This window comes from Myotis daubentonii, chromosome 3, assembly GCF_963259705.1.
Source record: "Myotis daubentonii chromosome 3, mMyoDau2.1, whole genome shotgun sequence".
NCBI classification, from domain to species: domain Eukaryota; kingdom Metazoa; phylum Chordata; class Mammalia; order Chiroptera; family Vespertilionidae; genus Myotis; species Myotis daubentonii.
In genome coordinates, this window is record NC_081842.1 from 201666914 (window position 1) to 201693981 (window position 27068).

General features: G+C 39.4%; 1 protein-coding gene across 37 annotated transcripts in view; it reads right to left on the reverse strand.

Moving 5' to 3' along the window:
- EPB41 (erythrocyte membrane protein band 4.1) overlaps nt 1-27068 on the reverse strand; it is a 174470-nt gene that overhangs the window by 41865 nt on the left and 105537 nt on the right. For 24 of the 37 annotated variants that reach the window (XR_009452051.1, XM_059690506.1, XM_059690492.1 and 21 more), the window contains 8 exons: nt 26640-26727; nt 20670-20822; nt 16491-16588; nt 13661-13833; nt 7595-7800; nt 4418-4474; nt 4207-4248; nt 2936-2998 (listed from right to left, as the gene is read on the reverse strand). Coding sequence is in view for 36 of the 37 variants with exons in the window: in XM_059690506.1 (XP_059546489.1) it covers nt 2936-2998; nt 4207-4248; nt 4418-4474; nt 7595-7800; nt 13661-13833; nt 16491-16588; nt 20670-20822; nt 26640-26727 (880 nt within the window). In the remaining variant the exon portion in view is untranslated. The remainder of the gene's footprint in view (nt 1-2935; nt 2999-4206; nt 4249-4417; nt 4475-7594; nt 7801-13660; nt 13834-16490; nt 16589-20669; nt 20823-26639; nt 26728-27068) is intronic. The other 13 variants (XM_059690518.1, XM_059690515.1, XM_059690498.1 and 10 more) reach the window with 4 other exon arrangements.

The following is a 27068-nucleotide window of genomic DNA, read 5'->3' on the forward strand; positions in this document are numbered from 1 at the left end:
GAAAAGGCATAAACAAGCTCAAAGACTCTGTAGTAGGCTGAGCATCTGAACTCACCAGGCATGTAAGGACCTGTGACCCAGCACCTGACTGGAAATTAAATCTGCTCAGGCCAAGAACAACTTAACATTTGGGGGAGAGTTAAAAGAACGAGTGGAGCAAAATATAAATGAGCAAGAGATGCTACGGTAAAACTATGACTCTCTAGGTTAACCTCTTTTTTTAAAAAAATATATTTTATTGATTTTTTACTGCGAGGAAGGCAGAGGGATAGAAAGTTAGAAACATCAATGAGAGAGGAACATCGATCAGCTGCCTCCTGCACACCCTCCACTGGGGATATGCCCGCAACCAAGGTACATGCCCTTGACTGGAATCGAACCCGGGACCCTTGAGTCCGCAGGCCGACGCTCTATCCACTGAGCCAAACCGGTCAGGGCTCTAGGTTAACCTTTTAACACGAGAGTTTGTTACTCTTCTTGCCTAGCTTTTCTCTGGCTTGGAACCTGAGAAAATAAATGTTTCAATAACATCAGTGGTTTCTGAGGGAGCTTTCTCCATCCTTCTTAGCTGGCTGTTGGAAACCTGTGGGGGCACAGAGTAAAATTAAGAGCTCAAAGGGACCTGTTCCAAATAGAATTTGTCATAGACACTTGCTACAGGTTCCCTCTGGGAGATGGAGGAGGAGGAGGTGGTACATCTAAAAATTAACCCGACCTTATTTGTGCCAGAACAAAGCATTAGTGGGGGTAGGGTAGGACTAGAGGGAGGAGGGACGCTTAAAAAAAAACAAAAAACCAACTGCTAGAGTGACAGATAACTTGAGAGAATTTCCTAAGAGGAAAAAAAAACCACACCCAAACTTTTATAATAACTAGAGAATGATGGTTAGCCAAATTACTTTGGCTGTTTTCAGGTTAGACACTTTTTGATGCCTATCATATTTTAATTTTAGCAGCAATCAAACCAAAACACTTCATTAAATATAAAATATTCTCAAAAGGTAGTTAGTAGTTTTAATTTTCAAGCACACACTTATTAGAAATCCCCTCTCATGGCTGTCAGTGAAATGCTGGGGAAAAACACACCACACACAGGGACTTTATGAGTCTCAGAAGCCATAACACACCTCATGAAACAAATGACAAATATATGATTGGTACTGCAGGTTCCAGTTAAGAGGAGGCCAAGAAACTGGCATGTTTGGAATTAGGAGATGTTATATTGCTGAGTTCAAGGAGATCAACTGAAATCAGTTATTTTTCCTAATCTCAGAAGAGGAACCATTCAAGTCTAGTTTTAGTTATGGGCTAAAGCAAAGAGATCTAGTTGCCACGCTTGAAATATCCTAGGGTCCAGCTTTGAAAAACCTCATGCTACATGAGGTAAATGTACGTAGAGCACTTGATATTGTACCCACCACATAGTACATGATTAATGAAGGCTGGCCATAACTTGTGTTACTTTCATCAAAGTACCTTATATATACATAGCAGGCACTCAAAATTTATGTTTTGACAAAGAATAAGATGAGCTTAAGTAATTATTAGAGACCATTACATTAAATCAGTGATCTATCCTAAAAAGTTTCTTTAACCTTCCAGATTAATAGTATTGACCACATTTAATATATGCTCATCTTTCAGGTCTCAACTAAAATGTTGTCTCTTCAGAGAGAGAACTTTCCTATCCATCTTATTCACAGTAGATCCCTTTTATTAGCACAACCTATGGTTTATTTCCTTCATCGCTTTTATAACAACTTGTAACCATTTTATTATTATTTGTTTACTTGTTTATTGTTACTCTCCTCTCCACTTCCTCACACTATAAGCCTTCTGAAGGCTGAAACCATGTTCATCATCTTCCTGTATATTTATATTTCCTTTATAACTAAGTTAAATCCCTGATATCACAGTTTGTGGTTGTTTCTTTTGGCTCTGTTTTGAGTGGAATTGTAAAATAATTTGGTCATCAACTTCTATATGAGTTTTTTGATGTGTAAACTAACATAGCCTCAGTTTTTTCTCTATACAGAATAATTCATTTCCTAATTTTTTCCTCAGAGTTCTCCAAATCTTCTAATTAACTTTGCATCCCTATCCAATATGGAGCCCAAAACTAGATAAAGTATGCAACATAACTCTGATAAAATTCTCACCAATGTTGACTGTAATGGGAAAATGACCTTACAATTGCTATAATCGACGGTATGTTGCTATTTCTTAGTTGGGGGCGGGGGGATGGGGGGGGGAAGTAGTGTAATAGAGTTAGGTCAACCTCAAACCTTAGCTTTACCAATTTACCAGTTCTGTGACCATATGGAAATTACTTAATTTCTCTAAGCTTTAATTTTCTCATCTTTAAAATAATAATCTCATACCCACATACCTGTTTTTATGATTAAACCATCTTAGGTCATAGTAACTACTCATTAAATGCTAGGCTCCCTTCTCTCCTTTCTGTGTCTTTTCCTTCCCTCTGACTGTCCTTCCATCATTTCCTGGTATCTCCAAAATTTTAAGTCCATTTTGAATTGTGGTCATTTCTCTTGCTTTTCCACACTCAGTTCAGAAGATAAAAAAAATTGATGCTTGGAACATGTAGCAGTTTATACTCTTAGAAAATTCAATGAATTTTTTTTAACAGAGATGTAAAATTTTCTAAAAGTGGGTAAAACAATGGAACCACAAGAGGCAAAGGTATTCCCAATCATATATTTTTTAAATAAGTATGAGAGATGGAAACTAAAAAGAATCAGGTGAGATGGTTACATATCTTTGTGTTTACCAACATGCAAAAGCATTTTAAACCTAAAATTCTCCCATGCAATGGCATGCAAAACCAAACGCAGCACAGAAAGAAGAAAGGGGCATCAGCAAAGAATGCAGGAAGTTACAGGCAACCAAGTGAAATAAGCTTCAAGTTCATACAAACCTCCAACATTAAATTGCTATGTCTGATATAAATGTTTTCACCATCTAGTCTCTCTCTCTTTTTCTGTGAAAATGAAAGAGGGGAAAAACAGAAAGCATAAAAAATTAAAATACTGTTCTTGCGGGGAAAAACTGCAAATTGGCAAACCAAAAATTGTTTAAAATTAAATGTCCACAGCGCAGCAAAGCCAACATGAAATGGTCACAGAACCACAAGGACACACAGAGAACACGATTACCACTGGGAAATGGATGACCTTGTCCATGAACGATGGAAGAATGTGACGATGTTATTTAAACAGACAGTGCTCCTGGCTTCATTGGCTTCTTATATAATAAGATGTTTTATGTTCATTTTTTAAGTTGAGCTGTTTGAGGGGTTATCTTAACACATGATTTTAAGAAGCATTAAAACTCCATGTTCCTTCCTGTGTCTCTGGAATAGCTAAATACTTTAAAACATTATTTAGCCCTAGCTGATTTGGCTCAGTGGCTACAGCCTCGGCCTGCGGACTGAAGGGTCTCAGGTTCCATTCCGGCCAAGGGCACATACCCGGGTTGCGGGCTTGACCCCCAATAGGAGGCATGTAGGAGGCAGCTGATCAATGATTCTCTCTCATCAGTGATGTTCCTATCTCTTTCTCCCTCTCCCTTCCTCTCTGAAATCAATAAAGAAATATATTTTAAAAAGCATTATTTAGTTTTTTGACATATTTTATACATACTCATAATGCAATATGTACATCTCTAATACTTTTCATAAGAAAGATCTATGGGTATTTTATATATGATCATTCAATATTATATTCAGCAGAAACTGATTCATCTCACTCTATAATTGGGAAGAAAGAGGCACAGAGCAGTCAAACCCAGTTATTAACAGTACTGGGAAATGCTATGATGGTTTCCATAATAAATATGTATACAATATTGCCAATGATTTCAAGAATATGGTGCCACTGTGAAATATTTCTTATAAAATTTAATAAAGGATAGGTTTGGCCTTTACTAATCATTTTACTGTGTTTCAAAAGATATTTTTCTACTGGAAAGTTTATTTTAATGAAATTTTTCAATTATAGTATAGGATTATAGTGTCTTTTGTATCATATGTGTGTGCATATATGCATACATATACATCTATCTTTACTTGAAAGTAATTTCTGATTAAGAGAAATCAATGAAAAGAATGGATCACTGTCTTTTTAATGCACTGTAAAAGTCAGCATGGGTGATGCTAATGCAGTTTTGTGAAAGTGAAAAATGGCTAACCTTCCTCATTCTTATCAGATCTTCAGTTTTTTCTGCAAGCTTCTGTTTTGCCATTATTAAAAAAAAAAAGAAAGAAAAATGATAAAATATTGGCTCATTAAAGTTAGCTGGAACCTTAATTTAATTTAATTTTTTTAAGGAGAGGGGAGTTGAGGAGAAATGAAAATTGAGGAGGGAGGGGAAAAGGAACAAGTGGCCTACTGGCACAAACCTGTGTTTGGTCACCATTTGAGGTGGGTACTGTGACCTCGATGTGGGTTTTTTCCCCCTACATTTAAGAAATAAAGTGGTTAAAAACATTTTAGGTTAGTAGGTTCCTATGAATAGCATTATTTTCAAAAAAGCCGCATCTGTAAGCTGGTTGTAAAATAAGTTGATATGTAATCATCATGATGCAGCCTTTAGGGGGTGTAAGAGGGAGGGTCATTACTCTCAAGGGCAATCTGTTAGTTCATCACATTTTCAAGGCTGAAGAGGTAATATGGACAGCAAGTGATGAGTAAAGAAAACTAAGGTAATTATCCTACTGATGAACATTTTATACTTATTTATAAAAAAGTACGTACTAAAAATAATTAGGCTTAAAAAAGCCATATGTTTTTGTTTTGCTTTTTAATGATCTAGAGGTACCTTAAATAACATTTAAAAACAAATTTACAAATGAAGATATCAATGTATGACATACATGATAGTTAGAAACAAAAAGAAAATCTTTGCAGTTAAAGCACACATATAACACCAAGCAGGTAAGTATAAAACATTTTGGTAGTTGACCAATATATTTAAGGAGGCAGTTTCACTCTCGAGTTTATTAGACAACAAAACATCAAAATAAACTTAATCCAAACTGTTACTGATGCATTCAATTATTACTAAGGCTGGTTTATAAATACACACACACAGGGCTCAGCTGCAGTATTCAACATTCTATAATCTCCTCTCTAGGCAGCTGGAGCCCATCTGTTTGGTGAATGGGTAAGATTCATCCTTAATACTAAGAAGAGAATAACTAAGGCTTCCTGCCTAGCTTTGAAATACCTTTAGTAATAGTCATTTCATATACCCCAAATGGAGTAAGTATAAATAAACAAACACTAGACAGACTATTAAGAGAAAGCATAATAAAGTGAGCAATGCCTAATGCACTGGATATCTCAAAATTAGAAAACTGTTTTTATTAAGGGTCAACTCAGATGCTTTGCATCAAGTTCTTTAAAGAACCAAATTGATCAGTGGGTTTATTTTTAACACACTTGGCAGTATAACTTCAAAGTACAATGTCATTGTGCTATTTTCTCTAGGACTGACTGTGAAGAACATAAGATAACACCAAATCTTGTGACCCTGTCAAATCAGAAACACATCCATAATAGCACTTTTAACTACCAAGGGTAATTAACAATTTAGGTCAGTTCTATTCTGAATCCCAGTATACTGGTTATGTGGTTAAATAAACTAAGTTATTTCACCTCTCTGAGTTTAAGTTAGTTTAAATTTTTTATTGATAAAGTGGAAATGATATTTTCATAGACTTGTGAATGCTTAGCGAATGGTAGTTTTTAATTATTTTGTAAAGCTTAAATTACTTGTGTAAATGAATAATGATATTTTTGCTTTGGGTTCCTAGCAATCCAACAGCAGAAATTGAGAGCCTCTACTTCGGTCTGAGAATGGAGGCCAAGTAGCAGCAGTAGTTCTGTGTATGCCCCCTACAGAGAACCTTAAGTGACAAGATGTACACACCTGCAAAACAGGTCTTGTCAAATGACTCAAGATGCCAAAAAGCTCTCCCTATCTGGCACCAAATTAGTGTTAGATAGTGAAATTTACACAGCTACAAGACTACTTTATTACTGCTATTGCTTTATATAAAAATATAGCTCAAGTAAAAAATATGACTCAAGTAAATTCCATAATTATTTAACTGCTACAAATAAAATCAACTCAGAGTCACCCTTAATTCTGTACTGTATTATAGTAATAGGTGGTCATCACAGGTGGTTTTCAGTCTGATCTCAACACAAGTATCTCAAAACAATATTATACAGAATTAATTGGCAAGAAGACCCCCTTCAGGCACTTAAATGGGGACCATATACCAGAAAGCGATCTCTCCACTCTGCTGAGGTCCCAAGAGCAAAGGGAACCTTTCTTGAAGATACTTGTGTCTGCTTATAGGCAAAGGAATCTTTTGTCATTCAAAAAGATTCCCTTGTCAACTCCAGTAATCCAACACTTTCCAGTTAGTATAACAGTCAGAAGTGCCAGGTAAGAGATCGTAACTTTAAACTGGGTAGTCTAACATGAAAAAGGCACTGTTGACATTGAACTGGATGGCTGGTGTCATGCACATTTGGCTGGTACAAAAATGCAAACACCCATCATTCAATCAAATGTTTTTTGTTTTCTCTCTGGACTCAAGTTGATCTCAAAGGAGAGTGAAAACTGCATGTTGTAATGCACAGTTTCCTTTTAATACCATCAACACAGAGCCAACTTGCCCTCTGCTCTACAGATAAACTAGATGTTGAACTGACTCCAAAAGAACAAAATTAATCCATCTGCCAAGGTGAGAGCACTTACTAAGGTCTTATATGGTTTTAAATTTCTAAACAGACATATAAAGACATCATTTTTCTTATAAAGACTGAGTTGATTAATTTCTGTTGTCAAACGAGAGATTTGTATTTACTTCAATAAATCTGAACTGGCACCTCAACTCCCTCACCACTTACCAACACATAAAAGATCAGTCCAGTTACTGTTACTCCTGGAAAATCTGCTAATTAAATTAGTAATTTTTCAATACGGTTCGGTGACTAAGGGTACAATCAACTCAGAACTATAATTAAGTCAGTAGCATAACCTCTCCCACATACTGGATCTTCCTCTTTTTGGAAAGCAACAACCACATAGATGCAATTTATGTAATACCTGGATAATCTCTGGCTATGTTACACACATATCCAACTTAGGGAAAACAAATTGTATTTTTATCACACTAGCATGGCTTACTCTTAAAAAGGAATACAGATATTCCTTCTGGATGAGTAAAACATTTTTAAAAGCAGATGATCACAGTGCTGCCGTGTTTTATAGACTTTATTATTATTATTAATATTATTATTATTTCTTTTTTAGATAAAAGCTGAGTTAAGGTTGGGTCATGTGAAAACTTCTGAATAGCTCACAGTCTTCATGACATTGAAAACATTCTATGAAAACATTTTACAGGTTCATGGGAGATACTTTCTTTAAGAAAGAGTAAGGGAGAAATAACTTTGTAAGGATTCTATAGGAATTAATGCTTTGAAAACCTTCCTGGTCAAGCAGTTAACACCTCTAAATGGGAAAGTTCATTTCCCAGATACGTGGACTTACGACATACCTTCCACACTTCTGTGGGCTCTGGCTCAGCTTGCTCAGGTGGCACTTCTTCCTTTTTCACTTCGTCCTTCACTGTTTCCTTCTGTGCTTTAGAAACCACTGTTTTTTTGGCAGGTGCACCTGGCACACTGCCTTCTGTGTCCTGACTCTGAGCAATGGCCGGTGCAGAAGTGGGCCGAGGACTTCGGTCTGTTGAATCGACAGCCGCTGTTATGTGAGAAAAGGAAAAGAGAATAAGTGAAGGCAAGAGTCACTGTACCACTTCGAAGTCACCAGGTGACCATATGAATGCTACAGCATCCAGTGGACTATCACACAGAAGGTACAAAAATAAATCATTAGTACTGCTCAGCCAGGTAATTGATGGCAATAAGAAAAAAACTAAAATGTGCAGGTGATCATGTTCCATTAACAGGAGTCAGGGGTGGAGGTGCTGACATCAAAATAAGAAAAGAAATTGAAAACTCATTTTATTAAAAAGTTACCAAGATTGTGTAACCTAGTAATCTGTTTGTTTCAAGAACCTGTAATGCAGTCTATGTAGAAAAAGAAGGGGTTTAATCAAGTCTTATTTCTTCCATGAAGCCTCTTTGAAATAAAGATCTATGCCCGGCTGGTGTGGCTCAGTGGTTGAGTATTGATCTATGAACCAGGAGGTCACAGTTGGATTCCCAGTGGGGGCACATGCCCAGGTTGCAAGCTCAATCCCCAGTAGGGGGCATGCGCAGGAGGCAGCCAATCAATAATTCTCTTTCATCATTGATGTTTCACTCTCTCTTTCCCTCTTCCTCTCTGAAATCAACAAAAATAATTTTTTTAAAAAAACAAATAAAGATCTATTCACTTATGGGTAATTTCAGGAACCTAAAAGTATATTCTAGGGAAAAGGAATAAGCTCGATTTCTTCTGCGAAGCCTCCTCAGAATGATTACAAAATAACTTGGTAAATGGATCTTTTTAAAAATATATATATTTTATTGGGGCTTTTTTTTTCACAGAGGAAGGGAGAGGGATAGAGAGTTAGGAACATCGATGAGAGAGAAACATCGATCAGTTGCCTCCTGCACACCCCACACTGGGGATGTGCCTGCAACCAAGGTACATGCCCTTGACCAGAATCGAACCTGGGACCCTTGAGTCCGCAGGCCGACGCTCTATCCACTGAGCCAAACCAGTTAGGGCGGTAAATGGATCTTTTAAGACAGTATGCTTTTGATGCATGTTTAAGGGTAAATCTTTGAACACAACACTTTCCTTTTTAATAAGCCATATGATTAAAATAATATGAATTCAAAATGTTTGGCTGTTAGTCCTTGGGAAAAAAAACACCCCAGAAATACCTCTAACCTTTTAGGTTCTGTCCCACCATCTCCTTGAGTCTTATCAATTTGTATTATAACTCCTATTCTCGAATATATTTAAGCCAGCAGCTCTCAACCAGGAGTAATTTATGCCTCCCACAGAACACATGGCAATGTCTGGAGACATTTTTGGTTGTTACAACTGGGAAGAGAAGTGGAAGGAGGTACTGGCATTCAGAGTGTACAGGCTAAGGTTGCTGAGGTTAACTAACCTTTTAGAGAGAATATTCAATATAGGTTTATGACAAAATCTGGATCTCTTCAGAGTTTTGGTTTCGACTATTTGACAGCTAAGTTTCAGATCATTTATTTCAAAGCAATCATTCACACTCTTATGATTTTTATCTTTCTTCTTCCAGGGACTAAAAGAAAACATCTATACACTTTGTAGTAAAATCTCACCCAACAGTGTCTAGGATTGCAGTGTGTTTGTACATGATTTAATATTTCTGATAACAATTCATCCTTGCATGTACTGAGACTTTTAAATTTTAATTATTTTGCATGAAAACCTTTACAATTTGTATCACACATGTTTTTGCCTTCTTAAACGGAGTAGACTGAATTTAACTTCTCCTGATAAATTTAGACTTATAAACAGTAAGGATTAGGTAAAACAAAAAAATTCCATGAATCAGAAGGGATAAAAAAGATGAAATTCACAACTACTTCCTATACACAACACCAAGAAAGAAATGCTCATAACTCTATAATGATCTCCAGTGAAAGAAATCATTCCTCAGAGGACACATAGGTATAACAGCAGAAATAAAATAACCTACTTTATCTTTCGATGAAAACTCTGCCCTGTTGCAAGTCCCTGCTTCTCATGGGTGCTCTGAGCCAGTCAATGCAAGAATGGCAGATGGTAGACCAATTCTAACAACACAGGGGAATGTGACAAAATATTTTGCTCACAGTTGTGTTGAAGTATCATTATACATGTGTATTCACACCTCCTCTCAAAGAATTAATTCAATTCTGACTGGCATTGCAGCAACATAGCCCATGCTTTCACCATGTGTTATTTTGCCACTTGCGTTTGGTTTTAATACAATACTAATATTGTGGAGCCAAATGATGTATGTCTCCAGCATTCCTAGCCCTGGCAATCTGTACTGCATGTGGAAAAGTAGGTAAAAGTGTGGAAACTGGCAGCTGAAACAGAGGCAGAAAGTTGCATCACTAGTAAAATGTGGAAGATATTAACTCCACAGAATACCAGGGAAGGCATATTCAATGGCTATAAAAATACTTTATAAACCCTAACTATTAATAACTTTTAATGTCATACCTAAGTCTTTGTATTTCTTTTGTTATGGGTTAATATTTCAAGAGCATGTGGAGCAAAAATTAGTTATGTATTCATGGATATGCAATTCAAGTGAAAAATATAACCTGGGAGCCCTGGAGAGAACTTTCTTTCCTCTTCTCAATCAGACTACTACAAACTATGGATCAGAACAGAGAATCATGGCAGTGACTGTGGTCATTGAGATATAATTCACACACCATACAATTCACTCAGAGGGTGTGCATAATTCAATGTTTTTAGTATATTCACAGTGTTGCAGGTAGTGAATACTTTTAAGATGCTTTGGCTCTTCAGTTTAATGAATTCTTTTGTTAACTAATACAAGACCTTGATGCGTCTGTAGAGAACATTTAACCTGAAAAATTTAATTATTTCCCATTTCTGGAGTGCTGGTTGTGATCATCTTATGAACCCATTAATTCCACTATTATATTGCTCCCCTCTGACAACAGAAACTTAGACATTTATACATTATAGCAATAAAGAGTAAAACTCAAGCCGAAACCAGTTTGGCTCAGTGGATAGAGCATCGGCCTGTGGACTGAAAGGTCCTAGGTTCGATTCCGGTCAAGGGCATGTACCTGGGTTGCAGGCACATCCCCAGTAGGAGATGTGCAGGAGGCGGCTGATCGATGTTTCTCTCTCATCGATGTTTCTCTCTATCTCTCTCCCTTCCTCTCTGTAAAAAATCAATAAAATATATTTTTTAAAAAAAGAGTAAAACTCAAAACCCTCATGTTGAGTAAAAGGAGACTTAACTTCCAGTTCTAGCTCTGTAACTTACTAGCACAGCTTCTGCTAGTATAGTACAGGCACAATAGGTATGCAATGGATCAGTGGTTCCATTACCAGAGGGACCCCACATGAATTAGCTGTGGATCTTAAAAACGACTATTGCCCAGGTCCACCACAGACAGATGAGACATCTAAGAGTCAGGCTTGGGGATTTGTTTAAAGCTTCAAAAAATGATAGGAATGTATTCCCCTGGCAAGAATTGAAGAATGGATTAACTTCCTGGTTGTGTGACACTCGCAAGTTATATAACTTTTTTTGTGCCCTAGTTTCCTCATGAGCAAAACAAGAATTCCTAAATGTGTCTTGTTACTAAGTAGGAATATATGGAAACGGCTTGAAAAGCAAAAAGGGCAACAAATATATAAGTTGAAAGATGCTTGTCATCTTTATTAGCTATCCTTGTGACTTACCGCTCAGTTACATACACTGGGATCGGAACCAGTTTTACCTCTTCAGCTAGCGAAGAAGATGCTCTGAGCACCAGATATATCAAGACTCTACTTTGGTTACTGACTTCTGAACTTTTATTTATTAGTCACCTTTTCTTTTCTTAGTGGCATAAAGAACTGAATATGGCTTGTTACTTCATTTCAGTAATGCTCTCAAATCCTCGATACTGAGAAAAATTCAGACAGATCTTCGGTTAGAATACACAATCACGAAACTTATTTATTTTCTCCCTATTTTAAACAAAATTTGGAGATTCCAATAATAGGACTGCTTTTTCTGTATATAATTGCCACATGACAAATGATCTAAAATAACTAATTGCTCTAGTGAGGCAGACCCTTTTCTACTTGAAAAAAAAACACAACTATTTAAAAACATTCAAGAGGGCCCTGGCCTGGTGGTTCAGTGAGTTGGAGCACTGTCCTATACACCGAAAGGTTGTGGGTTTCATTCCCCGTCAGAGCACAAACCTAGGTTGTAGGTTCAATCCCCAGACGGGGTGCCGGAAGGAAAGGTAAATGTAAAGGCATGGGAGGAGGTAGGCCCAAGGAGCCTTATCCTTAACCCCACTGCAGCCTTTCCACCCCGGGAAAGTGCAGGATTGGCAAGCTCTCCCTGGGGTGATAGATCAGGACTCAGGTAATAGCGGAAAGCGCCAATCCTACTCTTAAAATGGATACAAGAGAGCATTTCAGGTTTTTCTTTTTAATGCCTGCTTTTAAAAAAATAAAAAAGGGGGAGTTTGCCGGGAGCCGGTCCATGCTTGCTGTTTCAAGGGACCTGGCATATATGGCATACTGTTCTTAATATGTTTGCTCACCTTCTTGGCACTATGTGTTTTAACCAAGGTCTCTGAGAAAGGTTGTTTCCCCAGGTAGGGATTTTCCCCTGAAGTTAGGGAGGGAATAAAACCTCTTAACTAAGTGCCAGGCGGGTAATTAATCACTTTAACTACGAACAATCATGCTTAAGCTACATAATCTTTACTCCCTGGAATGGAGATAAGAAACGCCCTAACCTTTGTAATAGAGATTGATAGGTTTGAATCAACTGGTATAAATACAGATGTAACAAGACAGCGAGAGACAGAACTTAGAACACAGGACTTAGAAGACAGGACCAAGAGAGACAGAACCTAGGCACAGAACCTACACAGAACGTTCTCTAGAGACAGAAGAACTTCGCTGGAGAGAACATGGCAAAAGATCCTGGACAGAAACTGGCCTCAGAACCTAGAGACAGAACCTAGCGAGAGAACATGGCAAAAGATCCTGGACTGAACCTGACTACAGAAATTGGCAAGAGAACCTGACTAGAACCTGGTGACTGAACCTGGCTGGAGAACCTGGACAGAACCTGGCTGGAGAACCTAGCGAGGGAACATGGCTACAGAACCTGGCTGGAGATCCGAAGCAGAACCTCTCTGGAGATCCAGACCAGAACTTGGCTGGAGATCCTGGCTAGAGATCCTGGCTAGGCTGCTGATCAACTGAACGCTGTCTCCATGTCATTCCTTCTTCGCTGACTCCGTCCACACCTTTGGGGACCCCTGGACCTGCTGGGGTTGGACCCCGGCATCTGGCGCCCGAACAGGGACCCCTAGATAAGCGCCTCGCACTCGGGACGGATCGGACTCCACCGTAGGAAGGTGGATAGTCTTCGCCGACTCCGTCCACACCTTTGGGGACCCCTGGACCTGCTGGGGTTGGACCCCAGCAACGGGGTGCATACAGGAGACAACCAATTGATATCTCTCTCTCTCTTCCTCTCTCTAAAAAGAGAAAAAACCAACAGAAACCTACCTTTGGGTGAGGATCAAACAAAAACATTCAAGAAGGCTTTAGTTCAATATACTACATTAAGTTTCACTCTGTAGTAGAGGTTCTGAATTCTAATTCTAGTCGTATTCAACCTCCTACTACCTATCAGTGGAACTTTGGTCTAGTTACTGCTATCTCTGAACTTCAGTTTTTCTTTGCTTAAGATGATTCCACTGACTTAGATAATTAGTGAGATCCATTTCATTTTACCAATGACATTCCTTAATTTGGTTCTCTTATAGATAACTGTACTTCCTTTATCTCTCCCTAAAGAGTTATCTTTTATGCTATTATGCTTAATATCTCACCAAAATTCAATACAAACCTCCATCAAGGCTCCGGGATGCCCGTTTGCTCGCTGTACGCTCAAAGTGTGGGGCTGGCCTGTCAATCAGAGCACTAGCTTGTCTGGTTTGAGCTTGAGTTCGGCCACTGTATCGAAATTTGGATCCCAGTGCAAGAAATTTGCTTTTAGGAATGGTGTCTGTAGATGTCAGTCTGGGGGGAAAAAACCATAATGATCATATAATATATTTAATCTCACTCTACTGAGACTGTGAGATTAAAGACAAAAATCTAGATTTTAAAAGTTTCAAAATTTTCAGTTTCCTTATAGTTACTAAGACATTTTATGGGCCCAGCACGCTTGTGCTGCACCACTCTGCTCTCTATAAGACATATTTTAAATCAAGCAATCATTATTTTAATGCTATATCATTTCTCCAAGCAACATGTATAATTTACTTATATTAGTATCATCTTATATTATTATATCTCTGTAGACAGGGCCTTATGGTTTTCAAAATCCTTTTATAGCACTGTAATATTTTCACTATATCCTCGTAATATTATCATTTTATTGATAGAAGAAAGTGAATCTCAAAGAAGAAGTTACTTGTTTAAGGTCACATAGCTGTAAAGAGGTTGGGCAGTAACAGAGCTCTTTTTCTTTCCTTTTTTTTTTTTAAATTTAACTTTTTTATTGCTTAATGTATTACATAAGTCTCCTTTCTCCCCCACTGACCTCTCCCCAGCTGCCCCCAACCTCAGCAAATCCCGCCCCCCCGACCCTCTCCCCTATCTGTGCCCATTGGTTATGCTCATATGCATGCATACAAGTCCTTTGGTTGATCTCTTACCCCCTCACCCCTCCACCTTCTCTCATAGGTTGGACAGTCTATTCGATGCTTCTATGACTCTGGTTCTGTTTTTGTTCATCAGTTTATGTTGTTCATTATATTCCACAAATGAGTAAGATCATGTACTATTTATCTTTCTATGACTGGCTAATTTTGCTTAGCATAATGCTCTTCAGTTCCATCCATGCTGTTGCAAATGGTAAAAATTCCTTCTTTTATACAGCAGCATAGTATTCCATTGTGTAGATGTACCACAGTTTTCTAATCCACTCTTCTGCTGATGGGGCACTTAACTATTATAAATCAGAGCTCTTTTTCCACTCTACTAGAATAATTTTGTCAAATGCACTCCAAACTCAATTAATCCCTGGTAACCTATTTAATAGGTTACTTAGCGTATTTTCAACTCAGTTAGGAACCCCATCTTCTTATGCAGTACCCTGTGCTCTCTTTAGTCACAGCATTTACTACAATGAATTGAAACAATTTATGTGCTGGTCTCCACTTATTCATCCTTATGTTTTCACTTCTGGCATAGTGCCTGGCATGAGTTTGGCACTCAATAAATGTTTGCTGAATAAATACATAAATTATTACATCAAATACTATAAAAAAAGTATTTTTTCCTTGGGGATCGTTTATGTTAATTCAGCAAATACTGACTTTCTTTTATGCAATGAAGCATTACATGTTAATATAGCTTCTTATTTTGATGCAATGGATTTAAATATGCTATCCTACAAGTAAATACACTGGTTGTAGCTGAAATCTATAGCATAGATATTAAACACTCAAAATACTTTTTTTTTTTTTTTACTTTTCCTTACCCTTTTTAAAAACTCTATTCTACTGGTTTGATTTTAAAGAAGAGGATGATGAAAGCATAAACAAAAATCTTAAAGTCAATGATTAAGATTCTTTAATTGGGTATAAAATGTATCCTCATGTTTTATTTTTAAGTGAGAATTTAAATGTTATTTTCCCTGGCTTTTCTTCCTGTTCACTGTGCTGTAATACTAGGTATGAAATGAAAAATACAACTAGAAGGAAAATATATCATGATTCTCTCTCTTGAGAGCCATTTGAGAGTCAAGTTTATTTATGAATGATGTGACATGAGGTCTTGGATTTGCTTCAAAATAATCTAGGAAGTAGTGGGAAGAATTGGGTGGCATAATAGATAAAACAAGACTGGCCTTGGGATGATAATTATGGAAGCTGGGTGATATGCATTATACTAGTCTCTTTACTGTACTAGTCTCTTTACTGTTGTTATGTATGCAATTTTCCATAATAAAGAACTTTTCTTAAAAAGGCAAGCTGACAATAACAAGCTGACTCTCCTTTCAATACAGTAATCTGTCTAAGATCTGTGTTCTCTGCTAGACTGTATGTTCTATCAGGACAGGGAATAGAACTATCTTGTAGTATATATAGTCTCAGTGCCTAGTACACTACCTACACTGAGAAAATGCTTGGTAAATGAAGACAGGGGGTTAATGATATGGCCTCTTGAAAACCAGAGGAAAGAAACTTTCTTCTGATCATTTGATACAATTGAGCTTCAAAGATGGTTCTCTGTGCTCCCTTTCTGGGTTGATTAGAGCCAAGATAATGATCAGCTTCATACCTTTCATCTTTCAGTTTAAAAGCCCCACACAGAAAGTAGTTAAGCACTACTTAGAGAAATTAAATGTGGAGGTGGTCAGGGTACCTCCTCCTGATAGGACTGATTTCAGCTCCAGTTAGAGCAATCACAGAGCCCCCAGTAAACACAGGTTCCTATCCTCACTTCTCTACTCCTACTACCATACACAGAAAGGTGCTCTGGGAATGCTGAGGCATGTTTTTCAACCCAAAGGAGAACTGGATTCATTTTGTCTTGCTTAAGATGGTCTTACCTGAGCTAAATAAAAAAATGTCAGCCATTCAAAGAAGAGAATTTTAATAGCAGACTTAAAACAGAAACTTGCATAAACAACTTATCCTTGAAAAATACTGAAGTGAGAACAATACCTGAAAAATGTGTGATGCTCTACACAGACTTTCCATAATTTCTTAGCTGCTCGGTAACTGGGAAGTTTGAATCCGATGGTACTTTCATACTGTTCTTGCTATAAAAACACAAATAAACATTGAACATAAAGGATTATTTGACTATAGTGATAAGGACCAGAGAAATATGGTACTACAGAAAAGGTCATCAAGAATAAAAAGATGCTGAACCGGTTTGGCTCAGTGGATAGAGCATCAGCCTGCTGACTGAAGGGTCCCAGGTTCGATTCCGGTCAAGGGCATGTATCTTGGTTGCGGGCACATCCCCAATGGGGAGCGTGCAGGAGGCAACTGATCAATCTCTCTCATCGATGTTTCTAACTCTATATCCCTCTCCCTTCTTCTCTGTAAAAAATCAATAAAATATATTAAAAACAGGCAATAAAAAAAGAGAAAAGAACATCCCTAAAGGCATAAAATATTTAAAATATTTTCCTACTTACAAAAAGAAATTTACTCGCCGAGGTGGCTTTTTCCACAACAAGGAAGCCAAGAAATGCATCTTATATTATTTATGCATCTTATTTTGCTCAGAAATACACACATACAGAGTACATTTTTCTGGGTCATCATTAAGTTACCTTTTGATTGTCCAGACAGGGCTCTTTCTTAGTCATCATTTGCACTTGGGATACTAGACAACTTATTGCTCAGGGAATGAGATAGTAGATGATTCCTCCAATCAATCAATATTATTATGCAATTTTACTTATTTATTGTTTTTTTAGTAATAGAAGCTAAAGATGAAACATTTTGCCGGAGTGGCTCAGTGGATAGAGCATCGGCCTGTGGACTGAAGGGTCCCAGGTTTGATTCCGGTCAAGGTCACCTACCTCGGTTGCAAGGCTGCAGGCTCATCCTCAGCCCTGGCCCTGTTCAGGCTCATGCAGGAGGCAACCAATTGATGTGTTTATCTCACATCAATATTTCTGTCTTTCCCTCTCTCTAAAAATCAATGGAAAAATATCCTTGGGTGAGGATTACAAAAAAATTTTTTTTAAAGATGAAAGATTTTGGCTCTAACCAATTCTTGAATTAGTAATTGCCTTCTCTCTTTTACTTTAATTGATCATTAATTTATCTTGATACCTCTTTGACTGAAGCAAACCATATCCTGCTAGTCTGCTTTAAGCATACTTTTTAAGATGGAAAGGAAACTGACATTTATTTCTAGCGCCTATTATTGCCAATATGCTATAACTAGATAGTATTACACATGAAAAAACTGAGGTCAGACAAGTTACTTCTCAGTTTCACAGTTATGAAGTGGCATAACCAGAATTTCTTGGTTTCCACTAAACCATGCTACTTCCAAATCATCTACTATAGTCACAATACTACACTTATTGAAATCCTACTGTTGTTCCTGGTTGTGTTCTTAAAGTAAGAATTCTGCAATTTTAGTATATATTATATAGTTGACATTTAAAGAAACCAAACACTTCTATTATCAAATTTATTAAAATGTGTGTGTGTGTGCGCGTGCGTGTGCGCGCATGCGTCTTCCCACAAAAATAAATGGACTTTTATTCACTGTCTCTACCCACTAGAGTAGTGCATGGCACAAAGAATGCCCTCAATAAATATCTGTTGACTGAATGACTCTTGGTTTGAAACTCTTTGACAGAAGACAGAGATTGTTCTGTGAAAGGCACAGGTAAATAATTATGGTACTAAATAAATGTTTCAATGATCATTCTTAAGAGATTTTTAAGGCTGAACATCCAGTATCTCCATGCTCAAATAATGAGCCATTTCCACCAGCAGATGGTGATATACACACACAAAAAACCCTCTAAATTAATATAATGTTTTCCAGCTTAGACTTTTTGCAGCTGTCTTCTCATTTGATTTTCAAATCAACCCTGACAGAGAAGGTATTTTCCACCTTGAATGATAAAGAAGCTGAGTCTTAGATTTCTCCCGGGTCTTTTACTTAGTAGTTGGCAGAGTAAGAGGTAGAACTTTTAAAAAAAAATGTAATTCCTACTTAAACAATTTTCCTCTATACATAATGACTATCCTATCTAATAAAAGAGAAACATGGTAATTGGCGTACGACTGCTACCCTTCCCATTGGCTAATCAGCGAGATATGCAAATTAACTGACAGCCAAGATGGCGGCCAGCAGCCAGGCAGCTTGAGACTAACATGAGGCTTGCTTGCTTCAGTGACGGAGGAAACCAACGTTCCCCCGCCTGCCTTGCCGGCCTCTGAGCCTGCAGTTTCAAACATTGTAACAAATATAGAAGCTAAACAAAACCCCAGAGACCTGTTTTCAGCGATCCGGGATCTCAGAGCTGGAGTTGATACAGAGTTTCGATTATAGAACCTAAACAAACCAGATACCTGCTTTCAGCAGCTGAGGCCTCAGAGCTGGAGCCAAGCCTCAGAGCTAAAGCTGGCCCAGAATAAAAAAAAAAAAAGAAAGAAAAAAGGAGTGGTTGGGAGCTTCAGTCACCCGCCAGCCTGAAAAGAGCCCTCAGCCCCTCACCCAGACTGGCCAGGCATCCCAGTGGGGACACCCACCCTGAAGGGTGTGTGACCAGCTGCAAACAGCCATCATCCCCTCATCCAGGCTGGCCAGGGACCCCAGTGGGGACCCCTACCCTGATCCAGGACACCCTTCAGGGCAAACCAGCCAGCCCCCACCCACACCAGACCTCTATTCTATATATATAGTAAAAGGGTAATATGCCTCCCAGCACCGGGATCAGCAGAGCCGCGAGGCCTCCCAGCACCAGGATCAGTGTGACAGGGGGCAGCACCCACACCCCCTGATTGCTCTGCGGCTCTGTGTGTGACAGGGGCGGGGCCACAACCTCCCTATTGGCCCTGCTCTGTTCCTGACAGCGGAAAGCGCCCCAAGCCCCTGATCGGCCCTGCTCTGTGCCTGATGGGGGGAGCTCCCCAACCCCCTGATCGCCCTGCGGCTCTGTGTGTGACAGGGAGCGGCGCCCCAACCCCCCCACCCCACGGGCCCTACTCTGTGTGTGACGGGGTAGAGCCATAACCTCCCCATCAGCCCTGCCCTGAGTGTGAGAGTGGCGGTGCCCCAAGCCCCTGACCAGCCCTGCTCTGTGGGTGATAGAGGGCGGCGCCCCAACTCCCTGATGGGCCCTGCTCTGTGCATGACAGGGGGGAGCTCCCCAACCCCCTGATTGGCCCTGCTCTGTGCGTGAGAGGGGGCAGCGCCCCAACCCCAATTGGCCCTGCTCTGTGCGTGACAGGGGGTGGCGCCGCAACCTCCCCATCGACCCTGCCTTGAGTGTGACAGGGGGCGGTGCCCCAACTCCCCAATCGGCCCTACCCTGAGTATGACTGAGAGTGGCATCGCAACCTCCCAATCCGCCCTGTTCTGTGCATGACAGGGGGCGGCGCCCCAACTCCCCAATCGGCCCTGCTCTGAGCCCGACCAGGGGCTGCACCTAGGGATTAGGCCTTCCCTCTGCCACCCGGGAGCAGGCCTAAGCCAGCAGGTCGTTATCTCCCGAGGGGTCCCAGACTGTGAGAGGGCACAGGCAGGGCTGAGGGACTCCCCCCTCCCCCCCAGTGCACAAATTTTTGTGCACCGGACCTCTAGTTTAATATAAAAGTTAAATTTGGTCAGCATTAATATATCCTGAAACTTGCCCACCAACTAATAACTGAATTATCTGACACAAAGTTAAACAACTCTATTAAAAATCTAGAACTTGAGCCTGGAATATATTCCCAGTAACTACTAGAAGCTACGCATATAAATACATTTTAATTAAATGAGTAAGAGATTGGTGGTACAAAACATGAGTAACTTAAACTCCTCAATTTAAAAATCTCATGCTACTCAATTTAAAACGATTTTCCATGAAGATTTTACCTGGAGTAAACAAGGAACAAGTTTATCAATGCAAGTTTCACTTTTGGCCATGGTATATTTACTTACATAAAGAGAAAAGCCCAGAAAACCAGTAGCAAGGAGGAAAAGCAGCATTACAGGACTGATTGAGAAAACAGAATATCAGCTCCTGCATAGTTAACTATAGAGAGACCTCTTAGATGACATAACAAGAAAAAAAGGAAGCGACGAGATATTGTAGACATGGTCTGTGTTTGATTCGGGGGTGGGGGAGTGGGGGAAACGAAACACAAATTCTATACCTCTCCAGGCCGAATCTTGATAAAAAAGCTGCTACGTTTATAAGAAATCTTCAGCACTTTGGGCCAAGGAAAGCGGTTAATTCTCAGCTTATCTTTGTAAACCAGAAGGCCACTAGAGCAGACACCTAGGATGATGTCCACTCCCTCCAAGTCCTGAAAAAGAGAAGCATTAGCATTTCAGTCTTGAGCAAAGTGCTTAACACACTGCTATTACTAGAGAATCTGAACATATCAACAACCAAAAAGAGTTACAAAGCATACCATGAATAATAAAGCTTAACCTAACATAATAATCCATGGGACTATTCGGTCTATGTAAAAACATCATTACTCTACCACATTAAAAAACCCCACAATGTTATTACCTATCACAAATATCTTTAAAATGTCCAAATCAGACACAGTAATTATATTTCTGTAATTTGTTCCAAGAAAATAATTCAAATCACAGAAAATGCTTTATACATGAAAATATTCAGAATGTTGTAAGAGTGAAAAATTGGATATAACCTAAGTACCCAACCTCCAGGGTTAAATTATTGCCCATTCTTTGGTGAAATATAATGTGACCATTAAAATAGTTACGAAGATGCCCTGACGGGTTTGGCTCAGTGGATAGGCATTGGCCTGCAGACTGAAGGGTCCCAGGTTCGATTCCGGTCAAGGGCATGTACCTTGGTTGCGGGCACATCCCCAGTAGGGCCTAAACCGGCAGTTGGATATCCCCGAGGGGTCCCGGATTGGAGAGGGTGCAGGCTGGGCTGAGGGCCCTCCCCACCCCCACCCACCCCGTGCACTGGGCCTCTAGTCTATATATATAAAAGCCTAAGCGACCGGCCAACTGGTAGCTGTGACGTGCACTGACCACCAGGGGGCAGAGGCTAAACACAGGAGCAGAAACCACAGGGCATAGAAACGTGGAACAGACTGATGAATCTGAGGGAAGAGGGGGTGGAAAGAGATTAACCAAAGATCTTATATGCATACTAGAGGCCCAGTACACAAATGCACAGCAGGGATCAGGCCAAAACTGGCTCTCCGGCATCCCCCGACGGGGTCTGGGATTGCAAGAGGGCGCAGGCCAGGACGAGGGACCCCACCAGTACACAAATCCATGCACTGGGCCTCTAGTATACCAATAAACACTTTGAACAATTATTTTTTTAAAATATATATTTATTGATTTCAGAGAGGAATGGAGAGAGAGAGAGAGAGAGAGAGAGAGAGAGAGAGAGAGAGAGAGAGAAACATCAAGGTAGAGAGAATCATTGATTGGCTGCCTCCTGCAGCCCCCCTATTGGAGATTGAAGCTGAAAACCAGGCATGTGCCCTGACCGGGAATTGAACTGCGACCTCCTGGTTCATAAGTCAACACTCAACCACTGAGCAACACTAGCCAGGCTTTTTTTTTTATGATAAAGTGGTCATCCTTTCAAAAATCATGATAAGGAGTTAACTTTATTACTATATAAATTTAATGTGAGAGAATTGTAGGTACTTATAATTATTATGTTAAGTATATTAAATTATAAATATTATCCCCAAGTCAAGAAAGAATAGTCAGATAAAACATAGTCACATTTACATGCCTCTTTTCTTAGAGAAAAATTTAAAAATTAGATGTTAATCATCTATATGTCTGTAACTCAAGGAAACTAAATTTCACCTGAGTTAATTTCTACAGATGATTACTTATTTAGATAAGTAATCAAAACCTAGAGTTAAAGGTTTCTTGACTACTTCTTTTCCTCAATTGGGTATAGAAAAACATATTAGTGCCTACATGTGTACGTGCAAGCACAATCGAGAAGCAGAAATTATATGACTCCAATTCAACGACTACGTAACTGAGAATTTCCCAGAAGATGTCCTTTTAAGTTCTTAAAGCCTGTAGGTAGAACAATATCTCTCAATTATACATTCTGAAGGAACAATTTGCTTTACAACATTTGGGAAAGGAACTTGTTACCTGACTCCTCTATTCATTCCAGATAATTACTGAATCAATAGCCAGCCTCCAGCAGGAATTAAGAGCAAAACCAAACAATTTCAGTTTTGGAAATATAGCTATTCTAATGTTACTCATCTTCCTACCATCTACTTTACAGATTCACAGATTACATAGATTCAAAGTTATAGTGCCCAGCCCAAAACAATCTGGAACAACATCTTTAGAAAAACCACTAACATGCAATGAAATTGTAATAGAATTAATCTAACTTAAGGAAGAGACTTCAGATATCAGATATTCACATTGGGAGAAGCTTGAAAGGTCACTTTAGTTCAATCACTCAAGTGACTGTACTGCCTACCATGGGGTACCTCTAACAATAGAGAGCTCACTATCTTATGAGGCAGTCCATCCCTTCTTTGAATAGCTTTGACTGTTAGACAATTTGTCAAACTATGCTGAACAGAATTTCCCTGTAGTTTACTTTACTGGCTCTAGTTTTATATCTTGGAGTCATAGTAAAATCTCTATTTCACACACCAATTCTTTAAATGCACGAAGACAGATATTATGTCTTCCCAACTTTCTCTTCTGTGGGCCAAGTATTCCTATTCCTTTGCTTGTTTCTCATTGGACCTAGTTTTTTTTTAAAATATATTTTATTGATTTTTTTTTTTACAGAGAGGAAGGGAGATATAGAGAGTTAGAAACATCAATGAGAGAGAAACATCGATCAACTGCCTCCTGCACACCCCCCACTGGGGATGTGCCCTCAACCAAGGTACATGCCCTTGACTGGAATTGAACCTGGGACCCTCCAGTCCGCAGGCCGACGCTCTATCCACTGAGCCAAACCAGCTAGGGCTGGACCTAGTTTTGAGTCCTCTCTTCATGCATCCTAGTTAAGTTCTTCTATGAAACTCTGATTATCCCTTGAGCCCTTTCCTTTACAAACTCCTCAACCTCCAGCCAGTAGCTGAAGATGAGAGAAGTCAAGCATCTGCCCTTAAAGTATTCATTCTATTAGGTTGTATTAAACAGAACTAGGATTAGAGCTCAAGTTTCCAATATCATAACCCAGTGGTTCTCAAATGAGCCACTAGTGTTCATGCCATGTGCACTAAAATCACCTGGACAGATTGATTAAAGCAGATTGCTGGGTTCTGCCCACAAAGTTTCTTATTCAGTAATTCTGGGATGGGGCCTGGAGTGTGCATTTCTAACAAGTTCCTCAATATGCTAAATGCTGGTTCAGAGATCACACTTTGAGAACTACTACCTTAGGCCAATGGTTCTCAGATTCAAGCATAGGTGAGAATCATTTGTGATGTTTAATAAATCGAGAAATTTAGCCTTTTCTCCAAAATAACTCAGTAAATCTTGGAGGAGTTTGGGAATCGGCATAGTTAGTAAATGCTCCAAGTGATTCGGATATATGTGACATTGGCTGTGAAACATACATGGATGCCACTCAACATTTTCAAATATATCTGTATTTTAGGAAAACAATTTCTTTTGTTCTAGATGTTATATATTTTGATGGCTTGGATGTGAAACTTGAATTCTGATGGTGGAATTACAAAGGGACAATTCATTTCAATACTTGATACACTTGACTGACTCAATTGATAGACTTAAAAGTCTAACAAGAATTCATCTCTCTTTAAAGGAGAAACCAAGATGGCGGGGCATAGGTAAACACCAGAGATTGCTGCCTCGCACAACCACTTCAAAAATACAACTAAAAGATGGAACAGACATCACCCAGAACCACAGGAAGGCTGGCTGAGTGGAAATTCTACAACTAGATGGAAAGAGAAAAGCATACTGAGACTCAGAGGAGGTGCAGTGCAGAAGTAAAATACAAAGGTGCGGAGGTGCATGCGGAGAGGGTTGGCGGCTGAGGGCGCGGTTGTCGTTTTCAATCGGGAGGGAGTCTTAGGCTCTGAGCTCCAGTTCCGGGCGAGTCTCTGGGGACCCAGACTCATATGGGAGAAACGGGACTGTCTGGCATCGATGGAACTTGAGGGCAGCTTTCTCTTGGAGGCACTCTCAGCGATTACCAGGACCTCTGAAGGCAGGACTGAGAGCAGCCATACTGCTCGCTCCGCCTGTCCTGTTGATCCCCTGGGACCCTGCCCCACCCAAGCCCTGCACAAAGGCTTTTGCATATGAAAGGCCCGGCCCTTTGTAATCTGAAAATTACTTAACAAACTGCAGCTGCCCCAAGGCCCCAGGGCAACTTGCATTGTTTTACAGCTGGCTTCTGCTGGATAGCCTCAGGCAGAGGCTTGATTAGCAGCTCCTTAGATCCAAGAGTCAGTGTACCCAGTGGTCAGAGTGGGACCATCCAATTACAACTCCTCAGATCCATAAGGGACACACTCAGGGGGCAGACTCAGTGAGCACCAAAGCCCCACTGAAGCAAGTCTTGCCCCATAAGGGTGTCTTCAGCACAGAAGTTCTCCCACTGTAGACACAGCTGATTCTCACAGCCAACTAGCCTGGAGGTCAAATCCTCCCAGTGTAACCTACAACAATCAAGGCTTAACTACAACAAGACTGTGCACAAAGCCCACAGGGGGTGCACCAAGAGTGTCTACCTCAGGTAATTGGGGAGGCTGAGCCACTGGGCCCTATATGACACCTAGCACACAAAGCCACTCTACCAACACAGGGAAGCATAAAAAATGCGGAGACAAAGAAACAGGTCCCAAATGACAGAAATGGAGGAAAGCAAACTACTGGATATAGAGTTCAAAACCACACTTTTAAGGTTTTTCAGGAATTTTCTAGAAACCGCCAATAAACTTAATGAGACCTTCACGAAATCTAGTGAGACCCTAGATGTTGTGATAAAGGACCAAGTAGAAATTAAGCATACACTGACTGAAATAAAGAATATTATAAAGACTCCCAACAGCAGACCAGAGGATCGCAAGAATCAAGTCAAAGATTTGAAATACGAAGAAGCAAAAAACACCCAATCGGAAAAGCAAAATGAAAAAAGAATCCAAAAATACGAAGATAGTGTAAGGAGCCTCTGGGACAGCTTCAAGCATACCAACATCTGAATTATAGGGGTGCCAGAAGAAGAGAGAGAGCAAGATATTGAAAGCCTATTTGAAGAAATAATGACAGAAAACTTCCCCTACCTGGTGAAAGAAATAGACTTACAAGTCCAGAAAGCTCAGAGAACCCCAAACAAAAGGAATCCAAAGAGGACCACACCAAGACACATCATAATTAAAATGCCAAGAGCAAAAGACAACGAGAGAATCCTAAAAGCAGCAAGAGAAAGAAATTCAGTTACCTACAAGGGAATACCCATACGACTGTCAGCTGACTTCTCAACAGAAACTTTGCAGGCCAGAAGGGAGTGGCAAGAAATATTCAAAGTGATGAATGCCAAGAACCTACAACCAAGATTACTTTATCCAGCGAAGGTATCATTCAGAATTGAAGGTCAGATAAAGAGCTTCACAGATAAGAAAAAGCTAAAAGGAGTTCATCACCACCAAACCAGTATTATATGAAATGCTGAAAGGTATCCTTTAAGAAGAGGAAGAAGAAGAAGAAGGTAAAGATACAAATTATGAACAACAAATACACATCTATCAACAAGTGAATCTAAAAATCAAGTGAATAAATAATCTGATGAACAGAATGAACTGGTGATTATAATAGAATCAGGGACATAGAAAGGGAATGGACTGACTATTCTTGGGGGGGAAGGGGGCCTGGGGGGTGTGGGAAGAGATTGGACAATAATTGTGCACCTATGGATGAGGACAGTGGGTGGGGAGTGAGGGCGGAGGGTGGGGTGGGAACTGGCTGGAGGAGAGCTATAGGGAGAAAATAGAGGAACCAATATAATAATCTGAACAATAAAGATTTAATTAAAAAAATTCTTCTCTCTTCAGAATGTTTTATAATAATAACCCCAGATAAAGGTTAATGAGAAGTATTATATGACACAGGTCTGATACATGCATGTTAATAAAGGCCAAAGTTATTACCTTTGCTTTATGAAGGTCAACACCATACATAGACAACTTTTTGGCATTCTCAAGAAATTCCAGGTCAGCTTGAGCTGGAGTCATGGACCTTTGAAAGAATACAAATTTAAAACTCTTTCAGTGTCACAGTGTCAACATTTACAGTAACATTTGTATAATAATTGCATTTTATATAAACATATATACCAATATGAATGTATAGTTCATAGTTCTGAAAGAAGAATATTATGGAAAATGACTCTTAAAATAAGAGATCTTAGAGCAACAGAAAGTCCACCAAAAAGCTATCAGAAAAAAAAAAAAAGTTAAAAAAATCCTACTAAACAATTTCCTTAAAGCAGCCTCATCCACCATCAGTTCTGCCCCTTCCTCTCCTCAGCCTTTTTCCCAACACATAGAAACTCCTCCCACTAATTTTTCTTGCTAAAG